This window comes from Rhincodon typus, chromosome 18 (genome assembly GCF_021869965.1).
Source record: "Rhincodon typus isolate 14 chromosome 18, sRhiTyp1.1, whole genome shotgun sequence".
Taxonomy (NCBI): domain Eukaryota; kingdom Metazoa; phylum Chordata; class Chondrichthyes; order Orectolobiformes; family Rhincodontidae; genus Rhincodon; species Rhincodon typus.
This window is the reverse complement of record NC_063349.1, coordinates 35061481-35085316: the sequence shown is the minus strand read 5'-3', so window position 1 is coordinate 35085316 and position 23836 is coordinate 35061481. Positions and strand designations below refer to the sequence as shown.

The 23836-nt window shown below is 39.0% G+C and overlaps 1 protein-coding gene across 4 annotated transcripts in view; it reads right to left on the bottom strand.

The window, feature by feature from the left end:
* Positions 1–2187: 2187 nt before the first annotated feature.
* LOC109924294 (ras-related protein Rap-1b) overlaps positions 2188–23836 on the bottom strand; it is a 40259-nt gene continuing 18610 nt past the window's right edge. For all 4 annotated transcript variants that reach the window (XM_048607873.1, XM_048607875.1, XM_048607874.1 and 1 more), the window contains 3 exons: positions 8922–9065; positions 5397–5510; positions 2188–3507 (listed from right to left, as the gene is read on the bottom strand). In XM_048607873.1, the coding sequence (XP_048463830.1) occupies positions 5424–5510; positions 8922–9065 (231 nt within the window). In that variant the 3' untranslated portion in view covers positions 2188–3507; positions 5397–5423. The remainder of the gene's footprint in view (positions 3508–5396; positions 5511–8921; positions 9066–23836) is intronic.

Below are 23836 nucleotides of genomic sequence, written 5' to 3'. Positions count from 1 at the left end.
CGTCTCTTCATTGGTTTTAAATCTGCTACCATTTGCTGAATATTAGGGAGCCGTAAAAACTGAATGTTCCTAGTATTTACCACGTAGCATGAGATTTCATGTTACCAGCTTTTACAGCAGTACTTAACTTTCCAGAATTCAGCATATGGCAATGAAAAAGAATTCTGAAAAATAGAGGTCGTGATGCCCATTGAACTAGCATCAACAATTTAGCTAGCACCAAACATATTTTATTACGTGGGTTGTTTTTGAGCATTAGTAGTATTTGTTCTTAGCAAGAGTGGTAAACTAACCCTCAGATGTAGGTGGACAATGGTCATCCAACGTCATGAGTAACTCTGCCATGGCTATTAGCCAAAAGGGTTCAGACAACCAGTTGACAGAAAATAACCTGCCCCTTAGAAATGTGATAAGTGCAAGCAGCATATGGGAATTCTTAGAGGGTAGTTCTCATCAGGCAGTCTCCAGAGAGCAGTCTTCATTAAGCAGTTCTCACCAGGCAGATGGAATACAGTCTAGGAGGAGGACAGGAGGCAGACACAGGAAAGTGTTCCCTCACCAATACTTATCCAGTTGCAGCAACACTTCCCTACTTTTATATTCTACACCTTCAGCAGTAAATGCCAAAATTCCATTTGCCTTCCTTGTTATCTACCATACCTTTATACTAATTGTCTGTGATTCATGCACAAAGACATGCGGATTCCTTTGACCTGATGTACTCTTAAGTTTCTCTATAGTTTCAGATAATTGCCTTGCTTTTCCTCGGACCAAAATGGATAACCTCATACTTATCCACGTTAAACTTCATCTGCCAAACTGTGGTCCATTCACCTAACCTATCTATATCCATTTGCAAATTACTTTCCCATCTATTTTGGGGTCATCTGCAAATTTGGTTATAGTACTTTCCATCCCCACATCCAAGTCATTAATATCGATTGCAAATAGTTGGGGCCCCAAGCACCAAACTTTGTGACACCTCACTTGTTAGACCTTGCCAACCAGAGATAAGAACCATTTATCCTGACACTGGTTTCTGTTGGTTAGCCTCTATCCTAGCTAATAAAATATCCCTAACCTCATGTGATTTTACCTTTTGTGCAGCACCCTATCAAATACTTTCTGGAGGTTCAGATATGTGACATTTACAGGATCTGCATTACCCACCTTGCTTGTTACATCTTTGAAGAACTCTAAGAAATTAGTCAAACATGATTTATTCTTCATAATACCATAATGACTTTGATAGATTGAGTTTTGATTTTCCAAACATCTTGTTACTTTGTTAATAATGGGAAATGGTTAGAAACCAACAACATATTAAACTAACTGGTCTATAGTTTCCTACTTTCTGTCTCCCCTCCCTTTCTGAATAAGAATTGGCATCATAATGCAATTTCTAAACAGTTCAGTACACGTGATATTAAGCAGCTCAGTGAGCTGGGCACAGAAAATGCTGTTTCCTGTCATCATTTTGATTGCAATGCTGACGATTGGCACTTAACTAATTCATGACATTGACATCCACTGAGAATGTGGGAAATTGTTTAAGGGTGTCTGAGCAACAAAACCAAAACAAATATAACTTATCCAATTAGTGGATCATCAATTTCCCACAAGCACCAAACTTGATATTGTAGTGATAGTTTCTACTTCCTAGCTAAAATGCAATTTAAATGTAGTGACCACTGAACTTTTAAAGACAAGGTAGGAACTATAGCAATGGCCAGTTTCTGCAAAAAAATAATCACTTGCTTAATGAGTGAATTTAATTAAAGACATGTTACACCATTCTGCATCTTAAGTACTAGGGATGCAAAGACAAATGCTAACCCTGCAAAAGGGGTAAATACTATATTTTTAGGCTTAAGTGGACTGGCGAATTTGTTAAATAGTACAGAATCAAAAGACATATTTTAAAATAAAAATTTTACTTGGGATGAAATATTTCTAGAAATCAAGGATTAACAGTCAAGTTACCCCAGCCAGTATCCTTTATAAATAATTTGTTTTGTGTGCTTGTAACGCATGAACTATGAACTGAAAATAAACACGGAGCCTTTACTCCAATACAAATCTGTTGCTTTTAGATTGCTCCAATTACTCTTCAAAAGTGTAACAATCACCAACAAAAAAAACACAGTAGAACATGGTACTTAATGTACACAAAATGTATTACATTTATAAAAGTTAAACGAATACTTTATTTACTTGCAGTTAAAACATGACAAAACATTCAAGTGGCAGATAATCATAATGCAAGCCCTTGCATGGCAATCCATAATAATGAATTGACACAAGGTTATACAAAAAAATTGCACCACTCTATGGAAATTAAGGCTTTTAAAGTTTACACGGCCATCTTAAAGCACTTGCAGCATTAAGTTGGTCATTTCAAATACTGTGGCTCAATTCCATACACAATCTTCTACCCAAAAGTTAATGCATACAAAGCATGAAGGCATTGTTAAATAAATCAGCGGAACTTGGGCCGTGAGACCAATTACACTCTAATAAAAATTATTTCTCACATTCACCATCAATACCCACAGTACTCTTCCACCAGGAAACATTTCAACAAAACATTACACGTGAAACATAACCACTAACAGGCAATGTCTAATTTAATGTATATTTGGTACTGATAATTACAAATATGCATAAGCAAGCAGAATTAGTGAGAACCCACAGTTGTAGGAGCAGATCAGGAGTGATCTCCAAGCTAACTTGTAAAGTTTTAAAATAAGTATTTTAAAATATATAATTCCTGTTGTTGACCCGCACTGTACAATCCTTTATAAACATTATCCATGTAAACAGAAAAGGAAACATACAATGAAAGACATGACATTTTTTTCTGAAAATGTTAACAGCTATTTGAAGGCAACAGTGTAGACCAAAGACAAAATATGACTAAAACAAAAACATACTTTTTATACATAGAAATCACTGTTTCCACAGGTTTTACTAAAATAAAAACTCAAAATACTTTAATAGCTGTTGCAATTATCAGAGCACAGTTATACACTAAAACAATGATTTTGCATCTCCATTTTAAAAGCAACAAATATTGAAGAAGCAGTGTTAGCTGTGAGAAACCATCTATTCTAAAGATATCTTTGGACTTCCATCTTTATTATGCTAAAATAGTGGTGCTTTCAGGAAATTACATAACTTAATTGACAAAAAAGGGAATTACCAATATTTATTTATTAGCTTAATGTAACATTGGTGAAAGGAGTACTTGCTCCATGTGATCATCAGTAACACTGAATGTAGGTCCTAGTTTTAACAGTTGCCTACTATTAGAATGTTTAGAAGTAAAAAAAGCTTTCTGTTCTTGCAATGCTGAAAATATTATAATTACTTTATGTGCAAAGTGACTTGGGAGCTTTCATCCATTTGTTGAAGGGTACCACCACAGGAAAGTCCATTTTTCAGATGTCAATAGGTTTAGTAAAGTGGAATGCTGGCACTGTCAAAATGGGAAATAGTTCATCATGTCTGCAATTAAAAAAAATACTTTAGTTAATTTCATACTATACCATTTCTAGTCTAGAGACATCTTGAGAAGTTTCAATCAATCATAGGCTAAGTAATCTTTACTCTCAGTTTAAAAGAAACTTCACAAAGAAGAACATTGAGCCCCATCACATTGTTGACGAAACCAAAATTCATTATTTTCTCAGCATTTACTTCAATCTCCCTTTTCTCCAAAAAAACCCATCAAGTTGAAGTCATTGATGTTGTTCACTTGTTGTAATTAATATTGGAATACAGGAATACTGCAGTGAGTAACTCACTCGACTCCTCAAAGCCTGTCCACCATCTACAAGGCACAAGTCAGGACTTGAGGCTGTTTTCGTTAGAGAGAAGGTGGTTAAGAGGTGACTTAATAGAGACATACAAGATGATCAGAGGATTAGATAGGGTGGCCAGTGGGAGCCTTTTTCCTCAGATGGTGATGGCTAGCACGAGGGGACATAGCTTTAAATTGCGGGGTGATAGATATAGGACAGATGTCAGAGGCAGGTTCTTTACTCAGAGAGTAGTAAGGGCGTGGAATGCCCTGCCTGCAAAAGTAGTAGACTCGTCAACTTTAAGGGCATTTAAATGGTCATTGGATAAACATATGGATGATAATGGAATAGTTTAGGTTAGATGGGCTTCAGATTCGTTTCACAGGTCGGCGCAACATCGAGGGCCGAAGGGCCTGTACTGCACTGTAATGTTCTATGTTCTATGCTCTAAATTTACAAATGGATATGGATACAAATGAAATTGGCCAAAATTTAGCAGATGAAGTGTAACATGACTGAGTGTGAGGTTATCTATTTTGGTCAGAGGTATAGAAAAGCAGATTATCTAATGCAGAAAAACTTCAGAGTGCTTCGTTGCAAAGGGATCTGGGTGTCCTTGTGCATGAATCGTAGAAAACGAGTATGCAGATAATAAGAAAGGCAAATGGAATTTTGGAATTTATTACGAAAGGACACAGTATAAAATTAGGGGAATGTTGCTGCAACTGTACAAGGCATTAGTGAGACTGCATCTGGAGTACTGCATACAAATTTGGTTGTCTTACGTGAGGAGGGATGTATTTGCATTGGAGGCAGTTCAAAGGAAGTTCACTAGATTGATTCCAGAGATGAGGGGCTTGTCTTATAAAAGTGATTGAGCAGTTTAGGCTTATACTCTCTGGAATTTAGAATAATAAGAGGAGATCTAATTGAGGGATATAAAATGCCAAAGAGAGTTGACAAAGCAGACATACGAAGAGGATGTTTCTTCATGTGGCAAAGTCTAGACCAAGAGATCATCGTTTTTGGATAAGGGGTAGCAGATTTAAAACAGAGATGAGAAGAAATTATTTTTCTGGAAGGGTTGTGAATCTGTCGAATTCAGTACTCCAGAGTGTGGTTGATGCTGAGACGCTGAATAAATTTATGGAGGAAATAGACAGATTTTTAATGAGTAATGGGCTGAAGGGTTATGGAAAGCAGGCAGAAAAGGGGAGTTGAGGTTGGGGTACGACTATCAAATGACGAAGCATACACAAGGGGCTGAATTGCCTACTCTTGCTCCTAGTTATATTCTTATGTAACTTTTAAAAATCTTCTGTTTAATACTAATGAAGGTTTCTAGCTTTCTAATTCAGTTCAACCTATAAAACACATCAAATTTAATCAAAATTCTTCAGCATACTAGTAGATTGAGTTCTTTGTCTTGTGGCAAAAATGTATGTACACAATTTTCAAAAAATAGTTTGCATTTATTACACAAGAAGAAATTCATTTTTAAATATGTGCAGCTAATACCATAGTCTACAATGTACCCTGTCTTTTTCCCTCCAAAACAAGTATAATAGTTGCATGCAATCCTTTTTTTTTCACCTGGCGTGAAGTTAGAATAGATCTGTATTAAAGCAGCTGGCATTTTGAGGTTTTTTGAGGCCTTCCATAAACTGGAGATTTTCTGTTGATTTGTCGGACCAGATCATAGAAAATCTGCAATACACAAGAATTTCAATAAGCTTTTAAACAAGATTCAAAACTTTCTTAATGTCCCTGTAAAACACAAATGCTTCATTTTAAAGTATTCAAGTTATGAAAAATAGCTTATACTAAGCAAAATTTCTGTAAATAAAGCTTTCTGCCAATTACAGGATAGTTTGACTATATATTTATTGTATTTACTGTACTGATCCAGTTGATGTTTTTATCTTAAATTGGCCACATAATTACTGAATTATCTTCACAATTACTGAAATATGCTACCTGATGGATAGTACATCCAATGCCATTCAAACTCTGAAGTCATGGAAGTAGTACAGTACTTTAATATTTGGGTTGTAATAATCTTAATTTTCTACTTTAAATAAACTAAACTAAAATCTTTCACAATGTCCCAGTACTGCATAATGGCCACTTTAAAAGGTAATAATGGAATACTTTAAGGGACAATCAATCTAAATCTTACATAATCTATGACTTAGTTAATTTCATATTCATGTGCAACATTAATAAATTACTTGTATTAAGTTGAGTTGAGGTGAACAACAGCCAAAAAGGTACGATGAATCACTAGTTAGGTCTCAACTAAAGTAGCGTGCTCAATTCTGGTGATCACACTTTATGGGGGGTTGTCAAAGCCTCAGTGAGTGTGTAGGAGAGATTTACCACAAAAATACCTTGAATAATGGTTTTCTGATTCTGGACACACTAAAAAAGATGGTATTGTAATCCCTGGAGCAGAGAAGATTAACGGGCTCTTTAATATTAAAGGCATTCAAAATTATTAGCATTTTGAGTGCAGTTGGAAAGAAATCTTCCATTGGCAGAGAATCAGTAACCAGAAATCATGGGATAATTAATTTTAAAAATATGCCAAGGCATAGTGAAAATCGATTTCTAGCTCTCTTTCACACACACAAACATATAGCTTTTTCAACATTAAATGGACTGAAAAAGGGTGGAGGAACCAGGTTCAATAAATTTCAAAGAAAAAATACTTGCTACAGAACTTGCAGGACTACGGGGAGAAGTGGCTGTGGGACAAATTGGATTGCTCAAAGAGACATGGTAGACTGAAAGAATAACACACCACAGATGCAGATCAAAAATCAATAAATGTCACAAATCAATTGAATGAACAAGTCCTTCTAATTTAAATTGATGCCACATCACAATTCTCAGACATTTAAAATATATCACAAGATAACCAGAAATGAGAGGCTAATCAGCATTCCTTAATTCAGCCTGGATACTCAACATTTTACGATCCAATTTCCAACTGCATCTGAAAAGGTTCCAGGATTTTCACCTCAACTACCTTTCTGGCATGTCTTCTGTACAGAGATCATACTTTGCATGAAGCATGCACACTTTTAATTTAGAACGCAACACCTAAGTACAGTTTGCAGGACTATTTATAAACTTACTCCCAGCTACACACGGCCCTGAATTGGAACTACATCACCACTGCTTCACTGGCATTGTATTTGGGGAGGCAATGGCCTACTGGCATTGTCACTGGACTGTCAACCCAGAGGCCCTCTGGAGACCTGGGGTCGAATCCCATTACGGCAGACGGTGGAATTTGAATTCAATAAATATTTGGAATTAAGAGTCTAATGATGATCGTGTATCCAGTGCCCATTGTCAGGGAAAACCCATCTGGTTCACTAATGCCCTTTAGGGGAGGAAACCTTACCTGGTCTGCACTAAATGTGACTCCAGACCAACAGCAATGTAGTTGACTCTTAACTGCCCTCTGGGCAATTAGGGATGGGCAATAAATGCTTCCTAGCTAGCGATGCCCTCATCCCATGAATGAATAATAAAAAAAAAGCCTTGAAATCCTTTTCTAACTGTATTGTATGCCAGATGGACTGCAGCATGTTCAAGGCAGCAGCTCACTATCTCCTTCTCAGGGCCAGTTGAGACAAGAAACAAATACTGACAATGTCAAAAAGAATTCATTCCATAGAGATCAGGAAAACATTTAGACAAGTGCTTGAAGGACTGAGAACCAGCAAACAGACGGACAAGATTGGAAAACTAAAATAATGGGAGATCCAGAATGGAAGATTCCAAAAATGTAACAGACAGAAATGTGGATTTTCCAGTACCTGTATATAAAAATAATACAAATATTAAGTAGAGATAGTAGGAACTGCAGATGCTGGAGTATCTGAGATAACGCCCTTGACCGTGTCTCCCGCATTTCCCGCAACTCATCCCTCACACCCCCTCCCCGCAATAACAACCAAAACAGAATCCTCCTCGTCCTCACGTACCACCCCACCAACCTCCGGATCCAATGCATCATCCTCCGACACTTCCGCCATCCGCAATCCGACCCCACCACCAAAGACATTCTTCCCTCCCCACCCTTATCTGCTTTCCGGAGGGACCACTCTCTCTGTTTCTCCCTTGTCCGCACCACACTCCCCTCCAGCCCCACCACACCCGGCACTTTTCCCTGCAACCACAGGAAGTGCTGCACCTGCACCTGCCCCTACACCTCCCCCACCCCCCTCACCACCATCCCAGGCCCCAAGAAGACTTTCCACATCAAGCAGATGTTCACCTGCACATCTGCTAATGTGGGATACTGCATCCGCTGTTCCCGTTGTGGCCTCCTCTACGTCGGGCAAACCAAGCGGAGGCTTGGGGACTGCTTTGCAGAACATCTACACTCGGATCGCAATAAACAACTGCATCTCCCAGTCGCGAACCATTTCAACTCCTCCTCCCATTCCTCAGACGACACGTCCATCCTGGGCCTCCTGCAGTGCCACAACGATGCTACCCGAAGGTTGCAGGAACAGCAACTCATATTCCGCTTGGGAACCCTGCAGCCCAATGGTATTAATGTGGACTTCACAAGCTTCAAAATCTCCCCTCCCCCTACCGCATCCCAAAACCAGCCCAGCTCGTCCCCGCCTCCCTAACCCGTCCTTCCTCCCACTGATCCCCTACTCCCCCCCTCAAGCCCCAACCCCATCTCCTACCTACTAACCTCATCCTGCCCCCTTGACCTGTCCGTCCTCCCTGGACTGACCTATCTCGTCCCTACCTCCCCACCTGCACTCACCTTTACTGGCTCCATCCCCGTCTCTTTGACCTGTCTGTCTCCTCTCCACCTATCTTCTCCTCTATCCATCTTCTATCCACCTCCTCCTCGCTCCCTATTTATTTCGGAACCCCCTTCCCCTCCCCCATTTCTGAAGAAGGGTCTAGGCCCGAAACGTCAGCCTTCCTGCTCCTCTGATGCTGCTTGGCCTGCATTGTTCATCCAGCTCTACACCTTGTTATCACAAATATTAAGTAGTAAGGTTTTCTGATTAAGAAATGATTACATAAAGTACAACAAAAAGAGCATTAATAATCAGTGTTTCTACACTTTAGTCTCACCTCATTAACGTTAACCTTTGACTTTGCAGATGATTCTAGAAAGGCACAGTTACACCACTGTCTTGCTAGATTCTGTCCTTGTTCTTTTCCAACCACACGTTCTTCCTCTAAATCACACTTATTACCAACCAAAATCATTGGCACCTGTATTAAAAGTTAACAGTTGAAATACTGTTAGAAGTGGAAAACGTTTGTGCAAATACAAAATTATTTTTTTAAAAAAATCACTTTTTTAGTCTTCGCCTACATTAATAAAATAATTGACAAATTAATTACATTTACAGCTATGACAACAGAATGAAACAAGGAACAAAGTTTTTGTAACTAGGCATATTTAGTGTAATTATCAATGTTAATGGAAGACTGGGAAACACACATCCACTAGTCCAGAAGAACTGTTATACAATTTTGGCAATCTATTGTCTCAAAAGCCATAATAACAGAACTACAATAACCAATGTTTTGATCTATTAGTCCTTAGCTAAAAATTTGTGGTTTAAAGATAACCTTAGGTTTGAAAGAGCAAACCTAGAATTACTGATAAGCATTTTAGCAGATTACGTGCACATGCTGAATGGCAGTGATCACAGTCACTAATGGTTACAGGAGATGGGATGAATTAATTTTGGGAGAATGGGAAGACCTTGATCAGCAACTGTGACTGCATTAAGGGATTGTTAAAGTTGGTTTTAATATTGATATTTTTATTCTGAAGCAAATTAGCTCTCATTGAGTCATCGTGCAAAAGTGACTATACAAGCAAACAAAAAAGTGGACTGACAATAGTTGTGTCTCCCAGGAACACATTATACACCAAGCTACAAATATATTTCAGTAATACAAAGGTGAACAATTCTCAACATTAAAAGACAGCACTTGTGGCTGAATTTGCCATAAATCTTAATTCTATTTAATTTTTCAACTATGCACAACTCTCATCTGTTGGAACAAAAACTAAACAGGTCATACATAGAATGATGACATTTTATAGAGACAACTGACATTTTCAGGAATATACATGTTGTGTTAATCTTAATATACAATAGAAACAGGATGACTTGCAGTCCACTTTTGCTTTCACAAAATTTCATCATATCCATTTTCCACTCTGAACTTTTAATTAGCATTTAGAGCCATACAGCATGGAAACAGACCCTTCAGACCAACCAATCCATGCCGAACTAATCCCAAACTAAACTAGTCTCATCTGCCTGCTCCTGGCCCATAACCCGCCAAACCTCTTCTATTCATGTGCCTGTCCAAATGTGTTTTAAACATTGTAATTGTACCCATAACCACCACTTCTTGAGGAAGTTCATTCCACATGCAAACCACCCTCCGTGTAAGAAATTACCTCGATGTTTTTTTTATCTCTCTCCCCTCTCAACTTAAAAATGTGCTCCCTAGTCTTGAAAAGCCCCATCCTAGGGAAAAGACAACTACCATTAATAACTCTATCAATACCTCTCATTATTTTATAAGCTTCTATCAAGTTGCCTCTGAATTAATGAAGTTGAGATGTACAAAAATGGACTAAAAAAGATAAAACCATATGGAACAAGTACAAGAGCAATACTACTGCAGGCCGTATGAATCATTCTGCAGCTCACTGACCTAGGACTTTTCTAAGGATGACCTTTATCTTTGCGACGAAAAGAATGATTTTGTCACCTGAAAACTGCTTGCAGTAAGCAATCCGAGATCAATTTACAGATATATACCAGTACCTTTAACTCACACAGAATCATCAATGACCATGCCATGAGCTTTCTCGTACATATGGCAATACAATTGTTGTGACGATTGGTTTTCCGATTGCTAGATGTTGCCATAGAGGTCAAAAGACTAATCATTTAGCTGCAAAGAGTTTGGCACATCCTATGCGTTCCAAAGAGATACACAACGCTGCTTGAAAAATCTTACCCGTAAACTGTTGCCTTCTTCACTAAGAGTATATTAACACAATAAAGGTATACTCATGGCAAAGAGTGACTTAAGGAAGATAAACATGGTATGGTATGCAATGGTATGTAACTCCACAAGAAGTTATTAAAATGATGCCACTTCCCACCTGGCCGGGGGACCTCCGCATCAACTCCACTTTCTTTCCCACTCCTATATCCTTTTGTTACTCTTGATGCTCAAAAATATATTAATCTCAGTTTTGAATCTAGTCATTGACTGGGTATCTGTAACTCCCGTGTTTCTCCACTCTTGGCCCCTTGTATTATCAATTAAGATTTGGCACAGGTACCAAAGACCTAATAGAATAAAGGAACAGTTGAGGGTTAGAAGATAATTAAGGGATAACTGGGTGAGAATTGGATGTATATACTAATTCTCTAATGGGAGATGGAGCGGGGGCCGGGGCGGGGAGGGGGTGGCGAGCGAACTCAGAAATAGAGTGATTATTCTGATGTGCAAGTTGAAATAGAATTCTGACTGGAAAAGTTTGTCTGACATTGATCAACTTTTGTGATGAACTGTAGTAGTAGAAGGTGGTTAGGTGTTGGTAAATCAAAGATTAAAGTTAAGTATTATTCTACTCAAAGAGTCATTTGGAGAAAACCTCAGAGATGGATGAACCAAAGGCTCAAGTATCCAAGCATGGCCAGGCAGCATCAGAGGAGCAAGAAAGTTGACATTTCAGGTTGGGACCCTTCTTCAGAAATGGGCAGTGGGGAGGGGAGCTCAGAAATAAATAGAGAGAGGAGGGGTGGGGCTGGGGAAGATAGGTGGGTTGGTAATAGGTGAATGCAGGTAGGCAGTGGTGGGGATTGGTCAGTGAGGTGGGAGGAGCGGTTAGGTGGGAGAGATGATGGACAGGTTGTGTCAGGTCAAGGAGGCAGGGATGAGGAGGAGGCTTGGTCATGGGATGAGGCCGGGGCGGGTGGGGAGATGGTGTTCGCGACAAATGACAACACCTTCTGGTCATGAACTATTTCAACATCCCCTCCCACTCCCTGGGTGACATATCCATCCTGGGCCGCCTCCAGTGTCACAATGACACCACCCGGAAACTGGAGGAGCAGCACGTCATATTCTGCCTCAGGAGCCTACAGCCCAATGGCCTAAATGTGGATCTTACCAGCTTCACAATCTCCCCACCTCATCCCACCTCCCTGACCTGACAACCTGTCCATCTTCTCTCCCACCTATCTGCTCCTCCCACCTCACCGAGCAATCTCCACAATTTCCTATGTGCACTCACCTATCACCATCCCACCAACCTTTCCCAGCCCCACCTCTCCTCTGTTTATTTCTGAGCTCCCTATCGCCCCATTTCTGAAGAAGCGTCCCGACCCAAAATGTCAACTTTCCTGGTCCTTTGATGCTGCCTGGCCTGCTATGTTCCTCCAGCTCCCCACTGTGTTATCTCTGACTCCAGCACCTGCAGTTCTTACTTTCTCGGAGTATCCAAGTATGACTACCCATTCATTTTCTCAATGCAAAGCTTATGAACAGTGGAAGTACAAAGTAACCATGTGGACCAGCATTTCTTCTTTACTAAAGAGCAAACAAGGTCTGGCTTTAGCACTTCTGCCATTTAAGAAAATGGATAGTAAGGAAATTTCCTTTCAGAATTGAAAATTGATGAATTAGACAAAGCATCAACTTTCATGGATAACATTTATCAAAAAGATGATTTACTAACTGTTTTGAAAAGTGATCAGATTTTAATTAAGGAAGAGCAAAGATAGTTTCAGAGAAGAGTACGTAATGAAATTCAATACACTGCATGCAAGATTTCAGAAATTGTATTTGGAAATTCTCCAAACTGTGCTGACATTTAAGTTATTATTTCTAATAAAATATGGAATTTAGACATACATCTAGTTTTGACACAAGTTAAACTTGCAAATACACACTGATAGACAAATATCAGAAGCATTAAAAAATACTTGGATAATATTCCTTTCCAGCAACCTTCATAGCAAAAATCAGGCAATTGGCCACACAACAGAAAATGAAAGATACAACATTAATGGTCTGGACAGACTGTTTAGAGACAGATTGCAAGCAACTGCAAGAAAGAAGTATTTTAACTAAGAGCTCCGAGAACTGACACACTTTCAACAATTGAGAGGTAAGGGAAATTGGGACTCAAGATGAAAAAATGAACCTCTGAAATGCAAAGAGTGTGGTGAATCCATGTTTAAATCGAAGTACCATCACCACCATGAACTTTTCTTTATTCATTCATGGTATGTGGGCATCACTGGCCAGTCCAGCATTTATTGCCCATCCCTACTTGTCCAGAGGGCAGTTAAGTGTCAACCACATTGTTCTGGATCTGGAGGCACATGTAAGCCAAACCAGGTAAGGACAGTCCCTTCTCTAAAAGGACATTAGTGAACCATATTGTTTGTTTGATTTATTGTTGTCACACGTACCGAGATACAGCGAAATGTTGTTTGAGCTATACTAGCAGATCGTACCACACAACGTGCATCAGGGTAGCAGAACAATGTGCAGAATACAATGCTACAGCTGCAGAGAAAGTACAGAGAGAGAGACAGAGAGGAGAGAGAAAAATCAACATTAACATTTGAAAGGTCCCTTCGAAGATCTGATAACAGTGGGAAGGAAGCTGTTCGTAAGTATATTCAAACTTTTATCCTCTGCCTGATGGAAGAGGGTGGAATAGAATATAACTAGGGTGGGAGGGGTCTTGTCTTTGATTATGTTGATTGCTTTCCCAAGGCAGCAGCAAGTACAGACTGAATCAAAATGCTGGTTTACGTGATTGAGTGAACTGTGTTCCGACTCTCAGTAGTTTCTTGTGGTCTTGAGAAGAGAGGTTGCCATACCATGCTGTGGTGCATCCAAATAGGATGCTTTCTATGGTGTATCTTTTGTCTTTTGGAACTCTGATGTACACTGAAGACAAGGTATTGTATGTTGTCATTTTTTTTTGTTTTTCATTGTTATTGAACATTATTAATTATCCTCTAGTAGGGTCTGGCAGGGATTGCCAAGACCAAATGGAACAAGTAATAATTTATTACTTGAATTTCTTTTCTTTTATTCATTTTTGTGGGATGTGGGCATCACTGGCTGGCCAGTATTTTTTGCCCATCGCTAGCTGCCCTTGAGAAGGTGGAGGTGAGGTCCCGCCTTGAACTGCTGCAGTCCATCTGCTGTGGGTTAACTCACAACGCCATTAGGGAGGGAATTCCAAGATTTGGATGCAGTGACAAACGAAGGAAAGGGGATATATTTCCACGTCAGGATGGTGAGTGGCTTGGAGGGGAACTTGAAGGTGGTGGTGTTCCCACGTGTCTGCTACCCTTGTCCTTCCAGATGGAAGTGGTCAGGGGTTTGGAAGGTGCTGACTGAGGATATTTGGTGAATTTCTGCAGTGCACCTTGTAGATAGCACACACTGCTGCTACTGAGCGTCAGTGGTTGAGGGAATGAATGCTTGTGGATACAGTGCCAATCAAGCGGGCTGCTTTGTCCTGGATGGTGTCAAGCGTCGAGTGTTGCTTGGATGCATGCAGCCCTAACAAGTGGGGAGTATTCCAACACACTCCTGATTTGTGCCTTGTAGATGGTGGAGAGGTTTTGAGGAGTCAGGTGGTGAGTTACTCGCCACAGTATTCTTAGCCTCTGACCTGCCCTTGTAGCCACTGCGTTTATATGGTGAGTCCACTTGAGCTTCTGATTAATGATAACTCCCAGGATGTTGTGGAGGTGCCAGTGTTGGATTGGGGTGGACAAGGTCAGAAATCACATGACACTAGGTTATAGTCCAACAGATTTATTTGAAAACACAAGCTTTCGGAGCCTCACCCCTTCTTCAGGCGTTCGTGAGAGAAATAGTATCAGGTACAGAAAAGATCAAAGGTTCACAACATTGATGAGGATGTTTTACACGTACATAATAATCAATTAAAATCTAACTGATTAAAGATTTAACAGCATCTTATGTTTGTTTAGTACATCCTTATCTATGCTGTGACCCTTTGATCTTTTACTTCTAAATTCTGTGTCTGATACTACCTCCCTCACTAACACCTGAAGGAGGACTGAGGGTCTGAAAGCTTGTGTTTTGAAATAAACCTGTTGGACTACAACCCGCTATCATGTGATTTCTGACCTTGTCCCAGAATCTTGATAGTGGGGCATTCAGAGATGGTAACACCATTGAATGTCAAGGGGGCAGTAGTTAGGTTGTCTCCTGTGGGTGATGGTCATAGGCTGGCAATTGTGTGGTGCGAATGTTACTTGCCACTTGTCAGCCCAAGCCTGGATATTGTCCAGATCTTGCTGCATATGGACACGGACCAAAATCAATCAAATTCTGAAAAGTTCTAAGCTAGAAGAAGAAAATATAGCAAAGAAAAATACTGAAGATGCTAAAAATCAGAAATAAAAACAGAAATTCCTGGAAATAACAAGTTGGTCAGACATTTGCTGAATCATTTCTCTCTTTACAGATGCTGCCTGATCTGAAAAATGTCAGCATTTTCGGTTCTTATACCAATTGAAACCATTCATTAGAGAGAAGAAGTTATCTATTCAACACAGTTTTTACAATGAATCATGAGTTATGTGCACTTTCCAAAGAGGGATATGTTGAAACAGGAGTTCAAGTACTCTTCAAAAAAAAAACACAATAATCTCACTATGAATTCTAATGATTACACAAATTAATGAAAATAGAGCACAAGAGTGAAATGAGCACAAAGTTATCTCGTTCTCCAAGAAGAGGAAAAAACAGCAAAGCTGTCTTTTTCTACCCGAGGCAGTGGGTTAGAATGATATCTAATAAGCAAGGGATAAGTCAACAATGAGTGACATGCAGGAAGAGAAATAAAATTGAGATACTACAGTTTCTAAATATATCTGTTTATTCTGAGCCTTGACACTACTGCAGTAAAGATCAAAAATACAGCAGCAGCCTCAAATTTGTGGTGGGTGCTGCTGCCAGTACAAGGCTTGATCTGGCTATAAAAAGTCCTGGACGTGAGTATTCCAAGTAGAAACCCTTTAACAATATCAGAAGATGGATCCTTCCATTTTTATCTCCCTTCTACCCTCTCCCTCTGTATCATATCTCACTAACTTGATTGAATTTTTTGAAGAAGTGACAAAGAACATCAATGAAGGCAGAGCGGTAGATGTTGTCTATACAAACTTCAGCAAGGCATTCGACAAGAATCCGCATGGTAGACTGGTTAGCAAGGTTAGATCACATGGGATCCAGGGGAGCAAGCCAATTGGATACAGAACTTGCTTTAAGGTAGGAGACAAAGGGTGGTGGTAGACAGTTGCCTTTTGGACTACTGACCTATGACCAGTGGCATGCTGCAAAGATTGGAGCTGGGTCCATTCTTTTTGTCACTTATGTAAATAATTTGGATGTGAATATAGTAAGTATGGTTAGTAGGTTTGCAGATGACACCAAAATTAGTGTAATGGACAGTAAAGAACATTATCTCAGAGCACAATGAAACCTGGATCAGATAGGCCAATGGACTGAGGAGTGGAAGATGAGAGTTTAATTTACAGCAATTATGAGATGTTGCATTTCGGTAAGGCAAATCAGGGCAGGACGTATACAGTTAATGGTGGGGCCCTTGACAGTGTTGCCGAACAAAGGGACCTAAGGGTGCGGGTGCATAGTTCCTTTAAAGCGGAGTCGCAGGTAGACAGGGTGTTGAAGGTAGCAGTTGGCACGCTTCTCTTCATTGGTTAATGCATTAAGCATAGGAATTGGGAAGTCATGTTACGACTGTACAGGACATTGATTAGGCCACTGTTAGAATACTGCATTCAATTCTGGTTTCCCTGCTTTATAGGAAAGATGTTGTTAAACTTGAAAGGGTTCATAAAAGATTTACAAGGATGTTACCGGGATTGGAGGATTGGAGCTATAGGGAGAGGCTGAATAGGCTGGGGCTTATTCCCTTAGAGTGTCAGAGACTGAGGGGTAAGCTTAGAGGTTCATGAAATCATGACGGGCACGGGTAGGGTGAATAGACAAGGTTTTTGTCCTCCAGGATGGGGAGTACAAAACTGGAGGACATAGATTTAAGGTGAAAGGGGAAAAATTTAAAGGGGACCTGAAGGGCAACGTTTTCAAAGAGGGTGGTGTGTGTATGGAACAAGCTGCCAAAGGAAGTGGTGGAGGTGGCTACAATTATAAAATTTAAAAGGCATCTAGATCGGTGTATGAACAGGAAAGGGTTTGGAGACATATGGGCCAAATGCTGGCAAATTGGACTAGACCAGTTTAGGATATCTGGTTGGCGTGGATGAATTGGACAGAAGGGCCTGTTAACTCTATGATTCTATGAAAATGTCTTGAGCCACCTCACAAGACATGCCTCAATTTAATTAAAGACTTTGATATAAAGAAGATACAACTATTTTTCAGGTTATTAATGTTTAAAAGAATACTTGTAACGATTTTTGACCTGGATGCAGCAATAAAGCTGTGCAATTTCTTAAAGCCATTAGAGTTTATAATTGTCTTTAAGATGTTTGAAAATAATTTTGAAGAGCCTTCACCAATTATAAAGTGCTCAGTTATAATTCTCCTATATAATAATGACATGGAAGCAGTAGTAACATGCAAATCAAGAATAAAGCCATGCAACTGGCAGACAAGAAGGAATGATATATGAGCTGGAAGGTGAAGGTGATCAGTACAGAGATACAGATACAAGAGAAAAGCTGATGCACAGGAAGCAGAACACAAAATTATTGGAAAGAGAAGCAGATCATTGTTAGGAAGAGCTCAGTTTTTATGTTTGTCTGCCAAAGAGAAAGGAATTCTTAGGAGGTAGTGACAGAGTTGGCTCAAAAATATCTAAAACCTAGAAAACACTATGATTACCTTGAAAATGCTAAAGAGCTTGGTGCTTCTCAGAAGTAGCCAAAACTATGATTCTGGATGTTATTTGTTGGTGAGATGAAAAGGAACTCTGAAAATTACATCATCAGGACTGTCATGACTTGAGAAAGGGGGCTTGTAGAAACATGTCTTGATGATATTCATAACCAATGAAATTCAAAGGTGAAAAACTACTATCGATCTCCTCGCCTATACTGCATGAATAAATAACAGTATATTGTGAAATTCTGCAGCTACATGGTGCCATATTTGTGCAAGCAGTGATGCAAATGCTTGCGGTTCCATCAGAAGTAAACAATATATCAACTGTTTAAAGTCATGATGTGGAATGCGTGACTTATATGGGTTTTTCTGTGTAGCTGAAGAGTTTGATGATCAATTTGAAAGTACTTCTGTAGCCATGGTGGTTTCTTTTACAACTACATTGAGGAGCAGCTTTCAGAACTAATGGGTTGTGTACATATAGAGAGTTTACAACCAAACACATAACAATTAAGTAAGGGTTTCTGTTAAAAGAAAATCTATAAATTTCAAAGCTTAGGTCAACCTTGATTGCATGAAGATAAAATTTTTTAGTTTAGTTTGGCTGTGCTGTGCAAGTCCTTGATGACAATGGATGTATGAAGCTGTGCTCCTGTAAAAGGGAGAAGATAGTAAAATAGATTGCCTTGGAGCCAGGGGTTTAATGAAAGTTCCAAAACAGAAGCGTTTGAACAAAACTCCTAAGAGGTTTTTTGAAACTAAGAATGCTTAAGCTCCAGCATTTGAAAGGTCTACGAAAAGGCTTTCAGATATTCCAGATTTGGAGTCGAAGTCACAGTTAAATTATCTTTGCGGGGTGACAGGAAAAGATTCTTTTCTCTGGTGTGAGAACTGTGCAAGGTATGCTTTAGGGTGCTATACAGGGTTTTTTTTGATTAAGGGATTAGTTTACCGTGTTTTCAAAATCTCCAAACTGAAGTTGTGGGTTTGGGTTTATTCTATTTTATCTTTATTTCTTTTGTGAAACCAAATTCTGTTTTAGTGTTAAAGCAAATCTGCTGCATGATGTGCTTATGTTTCATTGAGAGACCATTTGATTTGAAAACAAAAAACAATATGGTTTATCAAATCAGATTTCAGTCTGGGATCTGATTTGGCCAGTAATAACATCAGCTTGCATTATAAAGTGAAATTTACATTTTTAAAAATATCAATTTGCTGTCAAATTCATGTGTAATTTCATTAGTTCTGATTCCTGTTAAAGTAAAAGCTACAGTAAGTGAAATCTTGTTGGTAATTTCTTCATTTATGGGGTCTTCAGTAAATTTGGTTACTTTGGCTTGGATTGGATGATCTTAGATAAGAATGTTGAAAGAAACTTCCAGGAAGATTTGCGTGATAATTATCATCAAGCCACCAGTCAATTCAAAATTAGTTAAAATGGGACATATCAAAAAAGGGGAACAGCAGAAATAACAAACCAAATAACTTCAATTCTGTGTAAAATAGCTGAATTGTTTAGGGCTGGAATGTTGTTTATGCAATAATCCTGACTTTTTCTTGATTTCTTTCAGCAAATGATAGGATAAGTCGATGTCGTAAATGTTACCACATTGTGTCTTAAACTTCGAGGAGACTCTTGCTCATTATCTGGAGCTTTAAGTCCAAACCTGGCTCAAACTCGCCAGATAAAATAGATGTGAGTGAGTTAATATTAGGTACAGATTTGAGGAGCACAGGTTAATACTGATTACGGGATGCTCAAGTGTTGGAAAGCCAAAGTAGTAGAAAGTCACTCAGAGGAAGTTATAATCCATCTATACTATGCTCTGGTTAGACTGTAACCTGAATGAGTACTGATCAATTCTGGTCACCAGGAAATAAAGGAAACAGTCAAGCAATGAGTGCAAGGACACGAATTCAAAATTGGACTTTACAGCCTGTAAAATGGACAGTTGAGAGGTAATTTTACAGTATTTAAAGTGAAGGAGAAAGAGGTTAACCGGAAATACTCCAAATAAAACTGTGAAATAGGACAGTGGATATGGATTCAAAATGTAACTTTACAATGGATAAGATCGATCTTCTCAGCATACAGATAAATCAACACTTGGAGCTGACTTCATAGCAGGTAGAAAGTGAAACCTTGAGTTATTTTAGAACCAACAAGAGCAATTTGTAGTATTTAAAAGTATAAGGTTTTCTTTTCTGGGTGTACAGATTAATTGTGATGGGTCAAGTGGCCTACGTCATCCCAAAATTTTTTTGTGTTCTGAAATCTGTAAGCAATACTTAAAATGTTACTTAGTCTGTATTTTCTTTCATCCACCACATTTAAGTAATTTTAAATGCATGAGTGGACGTGAGGCATAGCATATTTATGAGAAATAATTCTTCAAAATTTACTCTGCCTAAACAAAGAAAATTGAGCAATATTTTTTCAATTCGCTTGGAAAATAAATTTAAACTCGCATTCTGTATAAATTCTTTATACAGAAATTCCTTGCACTTCTATTTCTTGTGATCAAAAAGTGTAGCAGCTATCTGGCAAATTTGACCCAGGTTTGAACTTAAAGCTCCAGATAATGAGCAAGAGTCTCCTCGAAGTTTAAGACACAATGTCGTAACATTTACGACATTGACTTACCCTATCATTTGCTGAAAGAAATCAAGAAAAAGTCAGGATTATTGCATAAACAACATTCCACCCCTAAACAATTCAATTGGGATTTAAAGCCTGCAGCTAACTTCTATACACGTTGCAAGCTCATAAGAATAGCAGCAAGCCATTCAGCAATTTTGAAGTCATATCAGACTTGAAAGATTTATTCTACATTTCTCTCCACTGATGCTGCCAGATCCTAGCAAGTTTCTCCAGCACATTTGTTTTTAAATTTTGTATACAGATTTTGCTTTACCAACTGGTTAGGTAAGCTGTGATAGTTCGTGGGTTCATTGCTCTGCCATTTTCCAAATCCACAAACACTTCAGAATTCCAAAGTCAGCATCCATTTCGTTTACAAAAGGAAAAAATCAGTTGATTGAACATTTGTATTTTGAGCAATTCAGTTCAAATTTTCAACATCCTTCTCACAACTGTTTTTCCCCAGATGCACTTTGGCTCTCATGTTATTCAGTGAGGTGTGACTCGCATTCTGTCTAAATTCTTTATACAGAAATTCTTTGCACTTACATCTTCTATTTCTTGCGATCAAAAAGTGTAGCAGCTATTCACTATTGTACCCTTTTAACTAGAATCCTAAATCCCTTCATTTACAAAGACCCCCAGTACATCCTGGTTTAAATTTCATTATCATCCCTCCTTCGGAATATCTCACATTCATTTATATTAAGTGGCAAATGTCATTATTTTGTCAATTTTCTCTTGTTCAGCCATATTGGCAGGTGTACCTGTCATTTAACATGCTTCTAAAAGCCTCACTTCTGTTTAGTTTTTAAAGAGATAAGCAAATGCAGTAAACCATAATTAGAAGATTTAATTTCCTAGCACAAATTCCATTTCCTGTCAGGCATTTTGACTGCCATAAAACAGTCACTGATTATTATAGCTGTCAATCAATTTCTCAAATTTATTACACTTAAATACATTACTATCACTAATTTTGACGATTGCTTGAGTTGGGGATGGGGGAAGAGGATTTTGGAAGATAGTGGACAGCTTCATTCAAAGTGAGACAGGAAACCCTTTCTCAAGCAACAAAACTAGAAATTGCTGGAAAAATTCAGCAGGTCTGGCAGCATTTGTGCAGAGAAATCAGAGTTAACATTTTTGGTCCCCTGACCCCTCTTTGGAACTTAGAACCCTTTCTCATGCACGGAGATGGGTACAGACCACTGATCCAGCAGCCACTATACTGTGGAGCGGCTGCTGACTATGCTTTAGGATTAATCATAATACTTGAGAAGAAGTTCTTTGAAGGTTGACTTGATTTTGTTAATCTGCAGATTCTGACAACATAAAACTGTTCATTAGCTAATGAATAGATTGCAGTAAAGGAAAGTCCCCTCTGAAGCCCAAAATAGACAGGGTGGGCTGGTGTTTAAAGTGAAGACATGTGAAACCTACTTAACTTCACAAGTTGAGATGGAGGTAGGGAAGAAAAGGTTACATAATAAACTGATAAATCATATTGTGTCCCTCAGAGCAAAATTCTTTTCCTCTTAAGTCTTTGTTTCAAAGTTTCTCTTAAACATGCCATAGAGTCATAGAGATGTGCAACTTGGAAACAGACCCTTTGGTCCAACTTGTCCCCATGCCGACCAGCTATCCTTGATAAATCTAGCCCCATTTGTCAGCATTTGGCACATATCCCTCTAATCCCTTCCTATTCATATACCCATCTAGCTGCCTTTTCACTGTTGTAATTGAACCAGCCTCCACCACTTCCTCTGGCAGCTCATTCCACACACACACACACACACCACCCTCTGCAAGAAAAAAGTTGCCCCTTAGGTTCCTTATAAATCTTTCCACCCTCACCTTAAACCTATGACCTTAGTTTTGGACTCCCTCACCTAAGGAAAAACCTTGGCTATTCAGCCTGTCCATGCCCCTCATCATTTTATGAACCTCTATAAAGGTCACCCCCGCAGCTTCTGACACTCGAGGGAAAATAGCCCCAGCCTATTCAGCCTCTTCCTATAGCTAAACCCTCCAACCCTGGCAACATCCTTGTAAATCTTTTCTGAACTCTTTCAAGTTTCACAATATCCTTCCCATAGCAGGGAGACCAGAATTGCATGCAGTATTCCAAACTCGGCCTAACCAATGTCTTGTACAGCCACATGACCTCCCAACTCCTATACTCAATCCACTCACCAATAAAGGCAAGCATATCAAACACTGCCTTCACTATCCTATCTACCGGTGACTCCACTTCCAAGGAACTATGAAACTGCATTCTAAGTTCTCTTTGTTCAGCAACAATCCCTGGGAGGACATGTCGAAGAATTTTTGTCCACTTTTGTTTTCCTTTACAATCATTATGTATCAAAACTAGTTTGTCAATGACATTTTTAATCTGGAAGGGTTGAGGGTGGGGGAGAAAAAGAGAGGAAGGTGGGGTGGGGGGGGGGGCGACAGAGAGGGACAGAGGACGTCAAAAGATCAGGCTACCATTATTTTGATGATGCAGGAAGACAAATATGCAACTCTACTTCAGGCTCAAAGAGTAACAAGTCAGCAACATCTTCCATGAACAGGCAGTCACAGGAAATAAAACAAATATGACACCTTTGTAGTTTGGTTGTATAGAACTGGCTGCAACTTAAGGCATTGAAAAAATATTCCTTCCAGGTGGTGTGCAATGTGAAAAATGAAGGCCTTGGTTATATGCTCACATCTATAAAAGGTAGAAAGTTCAGCCAGAGTATTTATATATCCCACACTCTCAAAGCCATAGTAAACAAGTTCAAAACAAATGGAAACAGAAAGTGCTTGAAATAGTCAGCTGGTCCAGCAACATCTGTGGAGAAAGAAGTGGAGTTAACACTGCAGACCCAAAAAAACTCTCCTGAACTTTCTGCCTTTATTTTGGATTTCCTGCAAAACTTGGCTTTCACTAAAATAACAGAAGCTGTTCTGCCAAGGTCTATTAACAATAAGTCAAGGCTTACATCTCCCCAGCTTCAAAAATTTTTGGTACAGAGGGCATCCTTTATATAGAACAAAGTTCATTCCAAAATAATTTGAAGATAATCCCATGAACAACTTTCTGTACTTTATTTTGAAATGAAAATAACCTTCAGGAAATTGTATTTTTTAGGTAACAGTACTCAAATGAATCAAGATATTTGTACTATACAAGTACTGAGGCCACTAGGTGCTGAAACAATTTAAAATGGAGCTACTTAATATCGTGTTCCTTATGTATAAAGGCAAAAGAATTTCCTCCAACATTATGGTAGAATGTCACATTCAAGATCCATTCTGAAAGCTAGACTATCAAGAGAGACTGTCTGAATGCTTATACACAAGACAATGAGCATCTTATTCAAATTGTACAGATTAAGAACTTGATGCATTTGCTGTGTTATTTTTGGAGGAC